The sequence below is a fragment of the Glandiceps talaboti genome, chromosome 19, assembly GCF_964340395.1.
Source record: "Glandiceps talaboti chromosome 19, keGlaTala1.1, whole genome shotgun sequence".
In the NCBI taxonomy this organism is placed as follows: Eukaryota; Metazoa; Hemichordata; class Enteropneusta; family Spengelidae; genus Glandiceps; species Glandiceps talaboti.
In genome coordinates, this window is record NC_135567.1 from 20622927 (window position 1) to 20642805 (window position 19879).

The following is a 19879-nucleotide window of genomic DNA, read 5'->3' on the forward strand; positions in this document are numbered from 1 at the left end:
AATCAATCAATCAATCAAAAATTGTACCATAAGTTTACTATACGGTACACAGTTTGAAGGTCAGTCACGCATTCGTCATCGAGTAGTGTATGTTTTAATTCGATAGATGTATGCCCTGTGTATTTTCTTCAAATTCCCTACATAACACAAAGACTGTATTATTAGTATGTATTGACGCATTTTCTTCTCCGTAAATGGTTTGGGGTAAAAAAAACTTTTAAGTTGTCCATCCCTTTTCTTTTCATTTTGTTTGAAAGTTAAACAATCTAAAACAAAGTGTATTTTACTCGGTTCTTTTCACACAGTGAGATTAATTAAAATGCCAACGATAAAGTTTGTATCAAGTTTTTTGTCAATGGCTTAAAAAGGTAAAAGGCGGACTTTATGATGTGACGTCACGGAAAAGTACGAAACCGTGACATTTATTGCACGTAGTTCTGATCATGTTGATTTACCACCATTGTCTCTAACTAACCGTCTATTTTTTAAGAATAGAAAGTCTCATTGGATTCGAGATATATACAGCTACTCAGTTTTATGTTTTGTGTTGTTGTTGTTGTTGTTGTTGTTGTTGTTGTTCAGAAAATGTTTTCGAAAATATTCAAATTTCAAATTTTGTAATTTACAAATTAAAACTCTCAGAAAGAGACCCTTTCAGTCGGGCTAGCTGAGTAGAGGGGGTGTTTCTCTTTCTACTTTTATTTTTAAAAATAAGATGAAAACGGCAGACGATTTGAGTTTTTGCACATACTTTATTTGCATATATTCACTGTGATTGGTTCAAAAGTGGGTGTGTCTTGAGTTTACCACTAGAGGGCAGTATACGTGACGTCACGGAAAAATACATCATCACAAACCACAAACGAGTTTCAGTCAGTCTGATCTGACCCGACGCACACAGACTCAGAAATTGTACGTCATTCTACCTTCATTCCATCAACAGCGTCAGAGAGAGCCACAGATTCTCTCCAGTGACGTTTGTGGTAATAGCCATCTCTAAAAGTTGCAGACAACTTTGTTTACGGAGCCACAGTATTTTGTTGAAAGTAGATTTGTTGTGAAGTATCACGCGCGTACATATCGGCTGCTGGCTTCTCCACGTAGCAGTGTGAATGGAAAGTTGACCCAAATTACACTGGGATAAACACATTGCATCGGTTATAGAGATCACGGCAAACGTCGATTATCGAGAATTTGGTGTAAAACACAACTCCTGGAAACCCATCTCGACAGAGGAACGCTCGCAACAGTTTGACCACGCCACCAGACATTTATTTTGCAGAAGAAAACATTATCTCAGATTAATGAGGTCAAGTGCAAGACGATCTTTACTCGAATTATTTTGTTCAAGGAATGACAAAAGCATTCTTTCTTCAAAGACCTTCATATTAAGTTCAAATAGTTTATTTTAAATACAAATACTGAAAATGGTTCGTATAGTGAGATGTCTGTGTATGTCACTGAAGTCGTTGCCAGCTCGAATGGATCACTATTCCAGATTCTCGCCTTCACCACTATCAATTCAACAATTTTTGGATTTTGGTAAGTTAAATTAATTATATGAATATTGGTAAATTTGTAACGTGATAACGGTTTCTAAGTTCCTACAATTGATATAGATCATATGACAGACGAATATGTACGAAATGTGAAGAGATATTGAAGGCCGAGATATTCAAAACAGCACGTCCATTCATTGCAGACGATACATTTTCGGGGAATCGGGTTACAGGCATATTCCCTGATCTCGACCCCCTAGCTTCAACACAAATGCGAGTCAGTAGTACAACCAGGCCACGGTTCTCCAATTTGTAAATTTTGAGTTTATAGATAGGATAGATATGTCACACCGTGGATGCATTCATTTGGGGCAGACCTTGGAGTAATTATACTGTCAGTACATAGACCCTCCACCTCTGGTCTATGGTCAGTATAATTACTCCAAGGTAGACACAGCATGGAGGCCCTAATCCTAGATGATGCCCAGTCAGCAATGGTAACTGTTGTTGTGTTTACGTTTGAGTTTAACTGTACAAAGGTAAATTGATAAGTTATCTCATACCGTACACGTTTCAACGATTATAGGAGTATACAACAATTTGCAAAGCTGGCATTTATTCTGGACTGCGGAAAAAAACTTGTGTACGGATTTTACTTAAAAATTAATAATACAATATTTATTACTGCAAAGTTATACACCATCATACATGTACATGTAAATAAAAATGTGAGGGGGAATTTCCCACTGTATTAAGTTCTGAACAAAATTAGTAACAATAGCAGTATTTTCATGAGGGGAAGTATGGCGGTACAATCTATCAGAGTTCCTCAGTTATTTTACCAGGTTTTTATTCTAGTGTCTTACCTCTGGATAGTAAAGAGATAAAATCTACCTGAGTTCACTAAGTAATTTACCAGGGTTCCCTACCCAAATAATGGTGAAAGAATGGAATTTTTTTCTAAAAATTAAATACAAATATTATCTCTAACCCCTCCACCACCCCCTCTCTCTCTCTCTCTCTCTCTCTCTCTCTCTCTCTCTCTCTCTCTCTCTCTCTCTCTCTCTCTCTCTCTCTCTCTCTCTCTCTCTCTCTCTCTCTCTCTCTCTCTCTCTCTCTCTCTCTCTCTCTCTCTCTCTCTCTCTCTCTCTCTCTCTCTCTCTCTCTCTCTCTCTCTCTCTCTTTCTCCCCCCCCACACACACACACATACATTATTTCTACCCACACAAAGCAGTCTTCCTACATAGTAACACCCCCCTCCTCCCCCATCATCAGGATTCCCAAACCTTCCTAAAAAACACTAATATTCGTCATATTAATTATAAAGATGAACAATGTATTAATTCAATTTTAGTCTTTTGTCTGTTGTTAGTGTTTGACTACCCAACATTCCAACATTCATTTTTTTTAATCATTATTTTATGTGTACAAGTTAGCTGACAGGAATGAATGAATGGAATAAATTAAGTATTTTGTATATCAGAACACTGCCTGTGAAAACAACTTTCAACTTGTTTCTATCAATCGTATTATCATGCTGTCATCCTATTTATGTTTTTAAATAATTTAGTCAAGGCCATATTTATCCATATTTCTCCAGTATATTTGATCCTATCATCCCAGTATGTTTTCATAATTTGCTTACGTCAGCATTGAGTTGAATCTGAAAAAATATCAGCAAGCTGTTTCCACTACCTGTGATGTTTTTGTTGACATAGCTTTATCCTTCCACCAGCTTGACCTACCCAGCAGTTGTACTAGAATTCTGAACTCTGTGTATTCCATACTAGTTTAGGAATCATCCTTTCATTACAGCAGGGCGCAAAATAGTTTACAAATTTATTGCCAGTAAACTCAGCTACAAGTTAGTTTTCTATTGACTTCCATTGGTCTAACAGACTACCACCTTATAAATTTAGTTGTCTAGATACAATATTTAGAATTGTGCACTGTGGACTTACTGCTAATTTCAACTTTTAGACCAGTTTTGTGGTCAGATTTAGTTATGAATTGTTTCAGCTACAATTTACTATTGATTTCCGTTGATCTAACAGACTGCCACTTTATGAATTTGGCAATCTTGATATGTGCCTTTGTTTTAACTAATTCTAATTTGGCAGTCTGGGTGTGTGTTCTGGACTATTGCTAATTTGGCAGTCTGGGTATGTGTCCTGGACTACTGCTAATTTGGCAGTCTGGGTGTGTATTCTGGACTACTGATAATTTGGCAGTCTGCATGTGTGCCCTGGACTATTTTACATCAGTACAATACATGTATCTTCATTTGCATAATAGTTCAGTGACACATAAAACAATAGAACAACACTGTACTCCATGCTTTCAGGTTCTATGTTCACATCTTTGTTGTTTGTGATTGAAAGAAGTAATTAGAAGTGATGTTAGTGAAGATCTTTGTACAATAGACTCATGGAGGTATTTCATATATCCTTACAATTAAAACAATAAAAAAGGAACATATGATAGATTTCTCAGACTCCCGGGGCTGAAAATTAGTTTTTTTCTTTGTCGGTCCACATAGACTAACAATTTCAGAAAGTGATGGTGACCATTAGTCGTGAAATTTGAAAACAGAATTCCTCTATTGGAAATACATGTATACATGTATGTGTTACTAAAATAATGTCTGTAAATTCTTAAAATCATCACATAATCAGTGGTTGCCTGAGTGGGCAAATTATGGTAGCCCCATGACAAGAATTGGTAGTCTTTGGACACTGTTAATTTCGAGCTCTGAGAATGGCTTCCAGATTTTCAACGAAAAGATAATAGTGATTGTTAGTCATTCAATGAGAAATTATATATCTGCACTCATCATAGAATAGAATTTCACTTTCATTGTTCTGAGAGGAAAACAATAGAAAAATATCTGATATTTTAGTTCCTATCACTAATTTGCATATGTGACTTATATTTATGTACATGTAGCCAGTTTCAGTAAAGGGAAAATACAGTGGTTGTCAGACCATTCAATGAGAAATTGTTTACCCTATCCAGGCACACACAAACCCTGTCCAGGCACACACAAGCCCTGTCCAGGCACAAACAAGCCCTGTCCATATCTGACAATTAAACTGATCCAGATCACTTTAAATCGCATCGAATCAACTTTCCGTCTTCACTAAAAAGTGAAAGATGGATTCGATTCGAATTACATTAGCATATCTGTCCATACTTATACCAGCTTTTATTCGGATTACTTATTATCAAACTAATTCACTCGAGTACATGCCTATCCACACCACGCCTAACTGATCGCGATCTGATTCAAATAACTTTGATCGGATTGAAATCACCACCCAGAGTCGGCTTTGATCTGGATCAGTTAATTCAAATTAGATACAAATTAACTACAAGTATGGACTGGTAAATTGAATTGTATCTGGATCAGATTTTGTAGCACGGACAAGCTTACAGTTTATATTGGTGCTGCATTGCTGAGATGTTACAACTGATTTCTATCACCTTGCCAAGTTTGCTTGTCTTCTGCTTTGCTAAAACTATGTACAGCATGTGACAGGCAAACTTGATAGCTTGAATGCATTCAGTTGTAACTTTACACTGGTGCAGTGCTAGTGTATCTGTCCAAACAGGCAGAGCCCTATTAAGGTCTATGAAACAGGATAAGTTTCACTTCCCATCATTCAGAGAGAGAAAACAATAGAAAAACAGCTATGTTTACTTCCTGTCACTAATTTGCATATTTGAATTATATGTTAATTTTTAAAATGAAGTGTACATGAAATTATAAATATGATGATTTAATAGAGAAAATGCTTTAAAATGAATAATCTATCTCTGTGTTGACATGTTTGAAGTGTTTTATTTTTAGCCACACCTGTCACATTAACTCATGATGACATACTAGTATGTGGTACTTGATCACCTTCAAGGAATTTGACTGTTTCAAATATTTGAGTTTCAACCATAAAAAAAAATACTTAAAACACACTGGTGCAAAAATTACACTATTTTGTGACTTTTTTCTTAAAATTTAAAGCATATTTTTAGTGAAGAAACAAGGTATTGGCTCATATTTGCCATTTATATATTTTTGATAGGTATTGTTTTCATGATTTGTTTACGTCAGCACTTAGTTTAATCCAAAAATACCAACAAGCTGTTTCCAGTGACTGTAATAATTTTTTTTTTTTTTTGACATTGGCACAGTTTTACCCTTCCACCATCTTTCCCAAAACAGACTGCATTGACATGTCCCATTCAGTAGGTATTGACTCATGATATTAAGTAGAATTTGCTTCCAAAACAACCTACCAGTGAATAATTTTGTGTCAATATCATTTACAAAAATTCTTGCTCCAGAACTTTTTTATTATTTTGTACTCAATTTTGGACAAGAATCACAGAAAATATCCGTTTAATTAATTTTATACCAAAATTAGGATTGAAATGTAACCCCATTTGCAGATAAATGTTTGAAAAATACACATTTTACAAAAACAAAGCGGCCATATTTGTGACAAATCTGCATGTGAACAATAGATTTATAGGTTAATGAGGTGAAAGGTTAAATTGGTTACACTTGGATTCTATATTGGTATAATTACCATATCATGATTGTATGCAAAATTAAACAGATCCTATAGTGAATGTTAGTTGAACCTTTACAGGTTTTAGTAGACTCAACCACTGTAAGATATGTCATGTTTTTCAGCCCTATCAGGCTTCTCAACTGGTTAATAGTGAGGCACAAATGACATATCTAAACAGACTATTTCAGTTACACTTCAGTGAAGGTTGAAATAACCTTGAGTATAATGTGATATTTATATTAGAAGACTTATCCTTATTACAAGTTTCCAAAGATTGCATAATTTAAAATAAATACATTATATATATCGTTGAAATGTTGTTTCAAATGCAAATTCCAGAGTCCAAGGTAAAATCTAAAAAAAGAATGCTGAGTGGAAAGATAGATATCATACATTATACACATTGGTGTTCTACTTAATTTCCTACAGTCCAAGGCCAAAATAGCAAAATAACAAAAATGAGATTGCTGTGGTAGATTTTATAAGCCTGTAGTTGGGAAAACAATGATACAGAATGAAGGTGCAATATTCATAAAAGACCCAAAAAAATTGTTTGGTTCCGATTACACTCAATTCTAGAATAGGTAGATTTTTTATTATTATTTTATATATATCATGTGAGTGTCTAGTTCAGGTAGTTATGTGTTCCGTTGTTTTCCATATGGTCTCTCTGTATTATTGGTTTCTTCTCATCAGATGTACAGCCATTACAGATTGAAAGATCAGTTTTATATTGTCGGGATGTCAGTTTCTGCACCCACTATTTCTCGCGAGACTTCACAATTTTTGTGATTTTATTTATTTTTTCTCAAATACATAAAGGGTTGGCGGTGAAAAACTAGGTGGGGTCGGGTAACCAGAACCAAACAATTTGTTTTTTAGGCCTAAGTATCCATAAAAAATATAGAAAAATAAACCCAAAATGGCCCAAGGAAGGACGTATTGAGTTTGGATGCCGACGTGGTATCGAATTATATCTAACCCCCTAGAGATCAGTGTGATTTAATGAAGGATAGCACTAGACTCAGATTGATAGGGTTTGTTGTTGTCCAATCATTTCATTTGGTTAGTCAGGTAATAAGAAACCAAAAAAAATAGAGTCACCCTGACTGATACATCATGTACATAGTCCAAGGTAAACACAATGAAAATAAGAATATAGCAAATACATACAAATAAGATTAAAATGTAGATACTAGATAGGGATGTGTTGTTGACAAAAACAAAGATACAATAATCTATAGGATAAAGAGAAGTCAGTTGATATAAATGTAGACTAGACTGAATTAGATATGAATCTAGGATTTAAATGAAAATAGAAAAAAAAGGAAGATGAGAGGTCTGAAGTTGACAAAATATTTTTAAAATTTTATGTAAAATCAGAGAGTTACTTGGGTCCTTTAGTGAAGGTTAGTTTACATTGTACATGTAGGTAGGTAGGTAGGTTGTTAGCTCTGGATGTATATGCTACGAGGTTCGACACGTGTTCCCTCTCAGCTATGGGTCTTCCCTATTTCAAATAGCAAGATTTCATTCTCATGGATTTTCAGAAGAAAAACCACCCATACCCATATGCTAATGAGTATATAAAATACAGAAATTAACTCTAGATCACTAAATTCAACCTATAATTCTGTCAGTTCTTGCCTTAAGTTCACTAGAGATGGAAAACGGTAAGTTATGCAAACAGATGAGCTCAATATTGCACATGCACGCAACCTTTTACACATTTAAGCCGCAGTCCTGTTGCACATTTTACGGTTTGAGTGAACGTTACGACAAGAAACAACAGAATAGACAAGACGTAGGTTGCATTTAATGATCTAAACTTGCTTTTCATATTTGTTATTGTCATTAGCATAGGTATGGGTTGGTTTCTTCCTAAAATCCGTGCGAATGAAATCTGTTCAGTCTCGCTATTTATTATAGGAACAAATCATAGCGGAGAGGGAAGACATGTCGAACCTTGTAGCATATATACATGTATATATATATATATATATATATATATATATATATATATATATATATATATATATATATATATATATATATATATATATATATATATATATATATATATATATATATATATATATATATATATATATATATATATATATATATATATATATATATATATCCAGAGCTAGTAGGTTGTGTGGGTGGATGCGTGGTGGAGGTTGTGTGCGTGTGTGTGGGGGGGGGGGGGTGAAGGGGGGCGTGAGGTTGCATATGTATGAAGCTACCATATTGTGTTCAAGGCATGATAAGTCAACAAATCAGTTTTGAAATATTGACTGTCACAGTTGACATGGAAACACAATTTATGTTGACAAACATGCAAACATTTGAGACCATCAATCAGTCAGGTTAAAAAAAAGATGATGCAATTTTCAAATATAGGAACAAATTGTCTAAAGTCAAATTAGTTTTTAACTGCTGGTCTACACATAATATGAGATAGAAATATTTTAAAATATGAAAATAGAATTTACAAAATAAAGCACCAGAAATAAATATAAATAATAATGATGATGATGATGATGATGATATAATGATTGCTGCATAAACATAAATGAATATGTTTACTTTGATCAAGGTTGGTAGTACTAGTAGATGGATTGAACCATTGCAGTCAGGTTTGTATTAAGCCCAGAAATGAATCGATATATTATATTAATAATATAGTTATTATAATTGATAATAAATAAATAAATAGTTGCTTTGATCATGGTCCGTAGAAATAAGAATCAAAACTGTCACATTTATTTCCAATAGTCACCATTCCAAAGTGACTATATATATAATTTTACTATCCTATTGATTCTTGAACCATGAACAATATATTGTCCAATATAAATGGTAATTCTAAATGATAGTGACATCTCCATACCAATTACATGTACATTTACTGTATTGTTTGTCTTTTCTGCATACAGAACACATATCTACTGGTAGCTGTTTTATACAATTATTTTCACTTCCTTATCATCCAGAACTACTGTCATACACATTTTATGATCAGTGTGTACTCTATTGATAGCCAAATTTTGTTATTGTGAGTCAAAATTAGAAAAAACTGGCATTTCTTCTGAGTAATAGTAAGAGATAGGAGAACACCAAATTTTGATGCGACACTAGAAATTGTGTGTGTCAGTCAGGGCTTGACTACCATGTAGCCCCATGACAAGAATTGGTAGTCTGTGGGCATAGGACTATGGTAGCCCCATGACAAGAATTGGTAGTCTGTGGGCATAGGACTATGATAGCCCCATGACAAGAATTGGTAGTCTGTGGGCATAGGACTATGGTAGCCCCATGACAAGAATTGGTAGTCTGTGGGCATAGGACTATGGTAGCCCCATGACAAGAATTGGTAGTCTGTGGGCATAGGACTATGGTAGCCCCATGACAAGAATTGGTAGTCTGTGGGCATAGGACTATGGTAGCCCCATGACAAGAATTGGTAGTCTGTGGACATGGGACTATGGTAGCCCCATGACAAGAATTGGTAGTCTGTGGGCATAGGACTATGGTAGCCCCATGACAAGAATTGGTAGTCTGTGGGCATGGGACTATGGTAGCCCCATGACAAGAATTGGTAGTCTGTGGGCATGGGACTATGGTAGCCCCATGACAAGAATTGGTAGTCTGTGGACATGGGACTATGGTAGCCCCAAGACAAGAATTGGTAGTCTGTGGGCATAGGACTATGGTAGCCCCATGACAAGAATTGGTAGTCTGTGGGCATAGGACTATGGTAGCCCCATGACAAGAATTGGTAGTCTGTGGGCATGGGACTATGGTAGCCCCATGACAAGAATTGGTAGTCTGTGGACATGGGACTATGGTAGCCCCAAGACAAGAATTGGTAGTCTGTGGACATGGGACTATGGTAGCCCCATGACAAGAATTGGTAGTCTGTGGGCATAGGACTATGGTAGCCCCATGACAAGAATTGGTAGTCTGTGGGCATAGGACTATGGTAGCCCCATGACAAGAATTGGTAGTCTGTGGGCATGGGACTATGGTAGCCCCATGACAAGAATTGGTAGTCTGTGGGTATGGGACTATGGTAGCCCCATGACAAGAATTGGTAGTCTGTGGGTATGGGACTATGGTAGCCCCAAGACAAGAATTGGTAGTCTGTGGGCATAGGACTATGGTAGCCCCATGACAAGAATTGGTAGTCTGTGGGCATAGGACTATGGTAGCCCCATGACAAGAATTGGTAGTCTGTAGGCATGGGACTATGGTAGCCCCATGACAAGAATTGGTACATTTGTAGTCTGTGGGTATGGGACTATTGTTAATTTCGAGCCCTGTAAGTTACATGTAAATCATCAAATAAAACCATTATTTTTTATTAATGATAATTTATGTTATTGCATCAGTATAGCTTGATGCACACCTATGGAAAAACCCAACAACTAAACTATACCTGTCAGCTATGTATACCAATGAATCATATGGACTTTGAACTGTACTTAGGTATCAACACAAGGTCCTTAGCTTTAGTCTATAGGTGCTGATTAATTACTACCGTATATCAACATACAGTCATTAGTGTACCATGTTTTGCCTTGTGCTGCTTAGCCATGTCGTCATACCACGGTTTTAGGAAAATTCCATCAGTGCACTGGTTGAAATAGGATTGAGGTTATGTGAAATAATCTATAAACGTTGTATATCAACTAGTCTAGAGGCTATCCATGGCTTAGTCTGGATGCCAACATGGTCTTTAACTGGAAGTAGAAGTGTAAATCGTAACAATTCCATTCCTGCAATAAATGTTTGGTGCTAAAACAAACTAGTAAATAAACTAGAGTAAGAATAGTTAACAAAAATAACAAAATAATAGTAAAGATATCAACTAGATTATAGTACAGTTAATGGTGATGATGCGTACCAGACATCAGCAATAATTTTGGATTCACTCCAAAACATTTGTTGACTGTGAGAAGATCATTTGTAACTATGAACCCAGTGGTCTATCAAAATTGTTTATGGCCTATATAAATAGATGGTAGATTGGTAGGAGTGGACAACCCTAGGACAGTTTATAAATATATGACAGGAACAGAGATAAACAGATTATTGACACTTCAAATAACTTTGTTTCATGTCAGATTTATATATTGTTATACACATGACTGCTAGAGGAGATTTTGTTGATGTGTACAGAGAGTAGGTTGATCCATTGGTGTATCTACCTAGATGACTGCTGAAGCTGATTTTGTCAATGTGTACAGAAAGTAGTTGACCCCTTGGTGTGTATTGTCACCCAGATAACTACTAGAGGACATATAGTCTATGTATACAGAGAGTAGGTTGACCCAGGGTATGTACAATACCAGAATACAAAGTAAACAGTTGCCCCATCAGCTCATTAACTTTTGATTTCCATCTACAAGTTGACCTTACAATGACCTTACCTCATGACATATCACAGCCACAAAATAGAGACACTTTTTGAGTTTTATAGAGATTATGTAAACATATTACAATACTAGGTAACCTTACAATGACCTGACCTCACGACATATCACATTGTTGTCAGATGACTTTACATAAAGGTCATTGTACATTTTGTATACCTGTGATTGTCATGTGACCTACATAGACCAATGCCAGCTGTGATTGTCATGTGACCTAAATAGACCAATGCCAGCTGTGATTGTCATGTGACATACATAGACCAATGCCAGCTGTGACCTCATGTGTTTATGACTTGATATGAACTCATTGAAAAAAGTAAAAATAAGTGTCATAATAACTTCCTTTCTGTTGAAATGTTATAATAGATAGAATTGTTAACAATATATGGTCTTATCACAACTTTACAGTTTGGAATAATCACAGTGGGTAGGTAAAGGATGAATTGAATACTCCGTGGGGAGTAGAGGAATTAGCTTACCCTTTCCCGTCACATATTTATAGACAGAAATTCACAGTAAGGTACTCAATATGACTCAAAATATATAATGTATTATGTACACAATTAAAATTACAAATATACAGTTGATCAGTTATACTGTGACAGTAGGCGTTGCTTGGAGATTTGTTATTGAAACATACAAAATCAGATACACATTGTATATTGATCTCAGTGATCACTTACATGCACTAAATATATGCCACTAGCTATGGCTTCATTCCAAATACTTCATTCAATTTTAGAATCCATTCTTATGCTCTTGTAAATTTAATACATTTACTTTATGTTGTATACTGACATATTTTTATTAAATTATATAAATACAAAATTAGATTTATATTAATCTCTTCTGTGCACCAAATATATGTTTGTACTGTGGCTTCATTTGAAATACCTCACTGTAGAACCAACCAACCAATATATATTTGTATAAAATACTATAATTATGTTTTTTGAACTGACATACAGTATTTGCATAGTACTGTTGTGTCAGTGTACCATCCATCAGTCTTTCACTACATTCATATATACTGTTGTTGCTGTAAGATTTTAGTAATATTGATGTAGTCAGCATTCTTTATATAGAATACGGTTTTATACTAACATACAGTATTTGCACATATTACTACTGTGTAAGATAACAGAACAGAACTAGTAAACCACCCATCACTGTTGACTATTAAAACATGTATATACATATACATGTATGGTTGCTGTAATATTTTTAGTAAATTATAGTCAGCATTCTTTGTATAATACAAATGTATACTGTTTTTATACCCACATACAGTGTTTGTACATGTTACTATGTAATATATGGATATAGTCAGTGTTTTTTGAGAAAATAGTGAGCCATGAAAATGATGAAAACAATTTTTTATCATCAACTATTTATCAAAATATTCAGTCCTCTTTCTCCCTAAGAGGTATTTGTTTGTACACAACTAAGTACAAGTTGGGAGAAAGAGGTAGAAGTTACTAGAACACATAATTGACAGAATTGTAACCCTTTAATGACTTGGTTTCTAGTTAGTCTATGTTATAACCTCAGACCTGATGAGGTTAATACAAACTAAAATTAGGGTCTCGGCCTTAAAAGGGTTATTAAAGTATGTATAACTTGTACAGAATACTTAAATATGTACAAAGGTTACTTTAGGTTAGTGACCCTGGGCACTGACCTTTCAATTTTATTATTTTCAGCCATTTTGCAATAATTTCTGTGAACATATCTTTTCTTTAGTACAATGGAAAACTCAACAAGATATTTAAGTATCTCAAAACTTTCCTGAGAGAAAGTTTCACAGGATACTTTAATAAGTATTTAAATTCTCTACGTTGTTAAAATATGAAGACTTTTCTGACTGAAAAGTTCACCAAAACAGTTGAAATCTTGAAATCCTTGTAAAGTTGTACTCCCTTTGATGATAGATGTACCATTGTATGTAAATTTGTGAATAACCTTGAATTTAGGTTGTAAAGAAAGTTGAGGACTTGGCCTTTCCAATTATGCAAATTACATATACATGTACTTGTTGGAAAGGCAAGTTCAAGGCCATAAACAAGTTTGCATACAATGGCATGTCTCACTGACTATGCCCCAAGAGTACTGTTTGCATACAATGGCATGACTGATCACTGATGCACAGAGTACCAACCTGAAGGTAGCCTGGAATCCAATTGATTGGGGTTTTGAATTTGGTTGGGATGATAACAAAGTCAAAACCCCATCTGCCAGGATTCCTGGCTAATGTGAAGGGTGAATTCATTAATACATTTACCCTGTATTGAATTGTGTGGTGTACTTTCACTCAGAACCCAAAATTAATAGGAGGGAAATATTTTGTAAACTTACTTTCATATTTATATACTCAGTCTGTATTTTTTTTGTGAGAATCCAGTACAAAACTTGGGTAGATTTTAGCTTTTTATAGTCTTCAAGAAAAAACTCTTATCATGCACATTTTCTGATATATGATTGTTAGTATTATGTTTGAAGTATGATGTCATGAAACAGTTGACTCAAAACAAGCCATTCAAACATTGTAGCAGCCATTCAAACATTGTAGTGGCCATTTGTTTCTGAATCACTTACAGGGAAAATGACGTTACAGTGATATTTCACTCATTGGGCACACTGGTTTTTTATAAACAGAAACATAGATGCATTTCAGCTCCAAAGATAGACACATTTCTATTCCCAGTATCTAACAATAACACAGGCACAACACACACAGCAGGATCCTTTACCAATCACATTGAAAAGTGATAAAGCATTGCTATTCTTTTGCAGTACAGTACAGTACAGTACAGTACAGTACAGTACAGTACAAACAGGCTTCTAATGAAAGCATTACACATGGACTTGTTGATTTTAATTGCTGCAATTATTTACTTTCCAACTGATAGTCAACATGTTAACTTATCTACTTCTACATCCCCACTGTGAACAACACCTATATAGTTTATGAAATGTGTGTATATAAAAAATGTGATGTCACATTAGTGCCAAGGCAACTTCATTTTCCCTGTAAATCCTTGTTTAAGATATGAATTATGATTGTAACCCAGTCAATTCAGCTGTAAATGGGGACCTGGTAGGATAGAGAACTCTTAGTAAAAGCTTTAATTAAGTACACATGTACAGCAGCTGTACCTGATTGTATGCCATTCAGGGAGTTGAGGAAGGTCTTGTGTCACTACAGGTCTGTGCCAGGAGAAATAATTCTGAATCAGTGTTTTTACCAAGATTTTGCAAACAAAGTTGATAAAATTGAAATAAATAACCATATCCTGTACATACAAGAAACTTTGCTGGGCAACCCTGATAACTTGCCCAGGGAATCCGTTTGCGTTTTCCCAATTTATTTATTTATTAAAATAAAAAACAAACAAATTGTAATAAGGATTATCACGAGTTTTATTGTGGAAAAGTGCTTTAAATTGGTTACCATGGTTAGTGTTAATTAATGCATGTTTTTTTGTTATTTCTTATTAATTAGATAATTTTATATATTTTGTGTTATTTGCAGGAAAGAAAGATGGCAATGTTAAGAAGTCATTCTTATTTCTACGACAAGAACTTCCAGTAAGGATAGCAAATATAATGAAAGAAATTAATCTTCTACCCGACTCATTACTACAAATGCCGTCAGTACAGTTGGTTCAAAGTTGGTGAGTTTGTTGTTGTTTTTAAAAGTTAACTTATTACATATAGAGTGCCAGGTAGTGACTGTATTGAATCAGTTCAGTGGAAATTCCCCTCAGGCTTTAAAGTGCCTGGACTGTATTGCAGACGTGCTAGGAGAGCAATTAAGAGGTCAAAGGTCATATCAGGACATATGGTATAGTCTAGCAGGTGTTGTATTGGCAATAGACATACAAACTAAGAAACTGAAAGACTTGCAGAAATGAAACGTGTGTGTGTGCTGGGTTTTGATACATTCAACAGTTAATCCTCTTTTCTCCTAAGGGGTATTTGTACACAAGTACATACTAATTGGGAAAAACAGAATTAATATGCTCTTGCAAAGTTCACATTTACATACACTTTGTGATCCTATGGTTTAGTATAAAGACTTGGCTATCTGACTTGACAGACTGGCTTTGTCATAGATGAATGACATACACTTTGTGATCCTATGGTACAGAGCTTTATTACAACCGTATAGTAAATTGACAATTCTGTTTGGGTACAGTTTGATAATGATATTAAAGAAGACTACAGTGAAATAGACTAATGTTATATGTTATTGTTTATTAAGGTATCCTATGTGGACTTATTAGAAGATTATATATATGTAAAACAATTTTCTTGATTAAAAGTGCAAAGACTTGGCTATCTGACTTGACATACTGACTTTGTAATAAGTGAATGACATTTTCAGATCTGATTACCAAATCTATAAAGACTTGGCTATCTGACTTGACATACTGACTTTGTAATAGGTGAACGACATTTTCAGATCTGATTACCAAATCTATAAAGACTTGGCTATCTGACTTGACATACTGGCTTTGTAATAGGTGAACGACATTTTCAGATCTGATTACCAAATCTATAAAGACTTGGCTATCTGACTTGACATACTGACTTTGTGATAGGTGAATGACATTTTCAGATCTGATTACCAAATCTATAAAGACTTGGCTATCTGACTTGACATACTGACTTTGTGATAGGTGAATGACATTTTCAGATCTGATTACCAAATCTATAAAGACTTGGCTATCTGACTTGACATACTGACTTTGTGATAGGTAAATGACATTTTCAGAGCTGATTACCAAATCTATAAAGACTTGGCTATCTGACTTGACATACTGACTTTGTGATAGGTAAATGACATTTTCAGATCTGATTACCAAATCTATAAAGACTTGGCTATCTGACTTGACATACTGACTTTGTGATAGGTAAATGACATTTTCAGATCTGATTACCAAATCTATAAAGACTTGGCTATCTGACTTGACATACTGACTTTGTGATAGGTGAATGACATTTTCAGATCTGATTACCAAATCTGCAAAGACTTAGGTATCTGACTTGACATACTGGCTTTGTAATAAGTGAATGACATTTTCAGATCTGATTACCAAATCTCTGGGTGAAGGATTACCAATTGAGACGTCCACAAAATCTTAAAGTTCACATTAGCATATCTTATTTATTTCTTAGTAGTACCTGTATAGATGGTCTTTAGAGTCCTACAGTAAACATACCGTGACATGTATGTAAATAGTAATATCAGACAGTGCCATTATTCAGTGTCAGAAAATTCTAAGCATAAAAAAATATATGCGTTTAGGACTTTATTACTCAATTCTGCCTATAGAGGGCAGAGTTTAAGTTAAATTAACAACAACAACAACAACAATTTACTGTTAAAATAATAACATTAATTCTCTAACAAATTTGAAAAAATTTGTTCAAATAAATCAAGATATTTTACTGCAACAGTGCAAAGTCTGATTGTTTTGCCAAAAGCAGACAAAGTAGAAATCTGTGTACTCAGGCACAGATATCTTTTGAAAAGGTCAGAGGTCAATTGTTTTCAAGTCCCTGAGTGTCTCAGTGATGGTTAACCTGTGTACAGCAATCAATGCATCAGTGAATTTATAAAGTGTCAGTTTCCACTACAATGTAGAGTTCAGAGGTGCTGTACAACTAGAATACTTCAGAGAACAGATATGTCTTTAGGTTCTTTTTGAAGGCGTTAGCTGTTGGTGTTTTTGTCGTATTTCCAGTGACAGTGCATTCCATAGACAGGGTGCAGCATGTGAGAATGAATGTCTGCCATACGATAACAGTTTGTACTTGGTTCGTGCATGTACTAATAGTTTGAATGTCTGCCAAAGTTATGTCAAGTAATTGATAAATGTGTGCAGTGTTTGTGTATGATGTGGTCGTGGAGGTAGCTCCGTGATGTGATAATCTGTTGAAAAGGATTTAATACCAGGATGTTTCAAGGTACATGTTGTTGATTAGTTTTTGTGGCCCTCATTAGCAAACCTAATGAGTAATTGGCTATTACAGCTGTGTATGTGAACTTTGAACTTTGAGATAAATGTAGTACATGTTGATAGAATTCTTTGGCTGAAAGAAGGGATACCCCCTTTCTGGACCATCCCTCTACACCCCCACAAACACGGCTGCCATGTTACCCTTTCCATTTTTTCCATTCTCCTTAAGTTGTGCAATCTCAAAAAGCTTAGACTTAGAGGGAATGTATTGGTATTAGTTAGCCAGAGTCTGATAGTTGTACCACTCTGGTCAGTAGAATGTGTATTAGTGTTTGGTTATCATTTTTGACCAGTTAGGGACCCTAACACCATGTATTCTATACCCAGTGCCACTTTTCAGTCATTCAGCACCCTTGTACCAATATTAGTTATCCAGGGTCTGTTTTGGGTCATTTGTCCAGGGTCTGTTTTTGGTCATTTATCCAAGATCTGTTTTTGGTCAGTTATCCAGGGTCTGTTTTTGGTCATTTGTCCAGGGTCTGTTGTTTTTGGGTCATTTTGGACCTTTAAACCCTGTATTAGTTGTCTGGGGTCAGTTTTAGGACACAGCTACCTCTAGCGTCAATTGATCAGATTAGTCCAGTGTTTATGGTTTTTGCCATTTTTGGACCCTAGCAACAATTTATCACATCAGATGAGTCCAGGTATTTGTAAATAGGTAATTAACTACATTTATCAACACTGTCGTGATCTCTGAAGTAGACATGGGGGTTAAGTAGATATGTACTGATTGTAATTTGTACCTGTACATCACTTCATATCTCATCTCTGTCAATAAAAAACACATAATTCATAGACCCAATTGAATGACTAGACCCATATATATCACTTAACTAATAGGTTGACCCCTAGATGTAGGTCACAGCCTAAGGACTATTTTCCATACTCAGCAAATTGTGTTTATATGGAGCCTATGGTAAACTTGAAATGTTATTGATGTTATACCGTTCAGATCAAAATTGTCTTCACTAGAAATTGTGTGTGTCAGTGGCATGTCAAATTGGCTTAGAGGACACACTGACCACATAGTAAGAGATAGGAGAACACCAAATATTGACGGTCACTAGAAATTGTGTGCGTCAGTGGCACGTCTATAGAGGGCGCACTCAGCCAGGTCTTAAGTCACAATGGGAGCTTAGTGGAAAGATGCATACCAGCAAAAGTAATAACAATAAAATTGAAACAAAAATAAGTATTTTTACTAAAATAAACTTACTATGTTTATCCATTTATTTATTGTACAGGTATTTACAGACCCTGAAAGAACTACTAGAATATGAAGATGCCAGTGTCAGTGATCAGTTAGTCTTTGATGAGTAAGTAGTCCAAATATTTATTTATACTTTCCTGTCTATGGTGACTACTAAATTATTGTGTACAGTAAACCATAGACCCTCCACCATGGGAGGAGGGTCTATGAGTAAACCTAGATATTTTCACTACAGAACATTTTGCAATTTTACAGTTAGTTCTCAAAGACTATTTTTAACTAATTACCAGACATGTACAAGAAGACATTTTAGTCACTACTTATTTTTACTAATTACCAGACTGGTACATTGTGTTCATGTACAAGAAGACATTTTAGTCACTACTTATTTTTACTAATTACCAGACTGGTACATTGTGTTCATGTACAAGAAGGCATTTTAGTCACTACTTATTTTTACTAATTACCAGACTGGTACATTGTGTTCATGTACAAGAAGGCATTTTAGTCACTACTTATTTTTACTAATTACCAGACTGGTGCATTGTGTTCATGTACAAGAAGGCATTTTAGTCACTACTTATTTTTACTAATTACCAGACTGGTACATTGTGTTCATGTACAAGAAGGCATTTTAGTCACTACTTATTTTTACTTATTACCAGACTGGTATATTAATGTGTTCTTGTACAAGAAGGCATTTTAGTCACTACTTATTTTTGCATTTTCGTTAGTGAAAATTTCCAGGTTTTATAGCAATTGTAAAAATATTCTTTGCATCCTTCATTGACAATATTTTTGTACTTTTCAGTTTTACAGACAGACTACAAAAAATCAGAGACAGACATGCTAACGTTGTAGAAACCATGGCACAGGTAAGACTTTGAGATTACACCAGTGTGCCCTCTAAGCCAATTTGACGTGCCACTGACACACACAATTTCTAGTGACGCACCAAAATTTGTTGTTCCACTATCTATTACTATGTGGTGACTCACAAGAAATCCAAATTTTTCTCATTTTGACTGACAACAACAAAACTTGGCTATCATTAGAGGGCACACTAGATAACACTTTGAAAGATTGGATGTTTATATAAAGGCTTTTTGACATTAGTCTAGAGGCTATCCA

The 19879-nt window shown here is 35.0% G+C and overlaps 1 protein-coding gene across 1 annotated transcript in view; it reads left to right on the forward strand.

The window, feature by feature from the left end:
- The first annotated feature begins 882 nt into the window (after positions 1-882).
- The window catches only part of LOC144449871 (pyruvate dehydrogenase (acetyl-transferring) kinase isozyme 3, mitochondrial-like), a 27111-nt gene continuing 8114 nt past the window's right edge, over positions 883-19879 (forward strand). The window contains exons 1-4 of the mRNA XM_078140418.1: positions 883-1542; positions 15045-15186; positions 18783-18854; positions 19560-19623. Coding sequence (XP_077996544.1) covers positions 1428-1542; positions 15045-15186; positions 18783-18854; positions 19560-19623 — 393 coding nt within the window. The 5' untranslated portion in view covers positions 883-1427. The remainder of the gene's footprint in view (positions 1543-15044; positions 15187-18782; positions 18855-19559; positions 19624-19879) is intronic.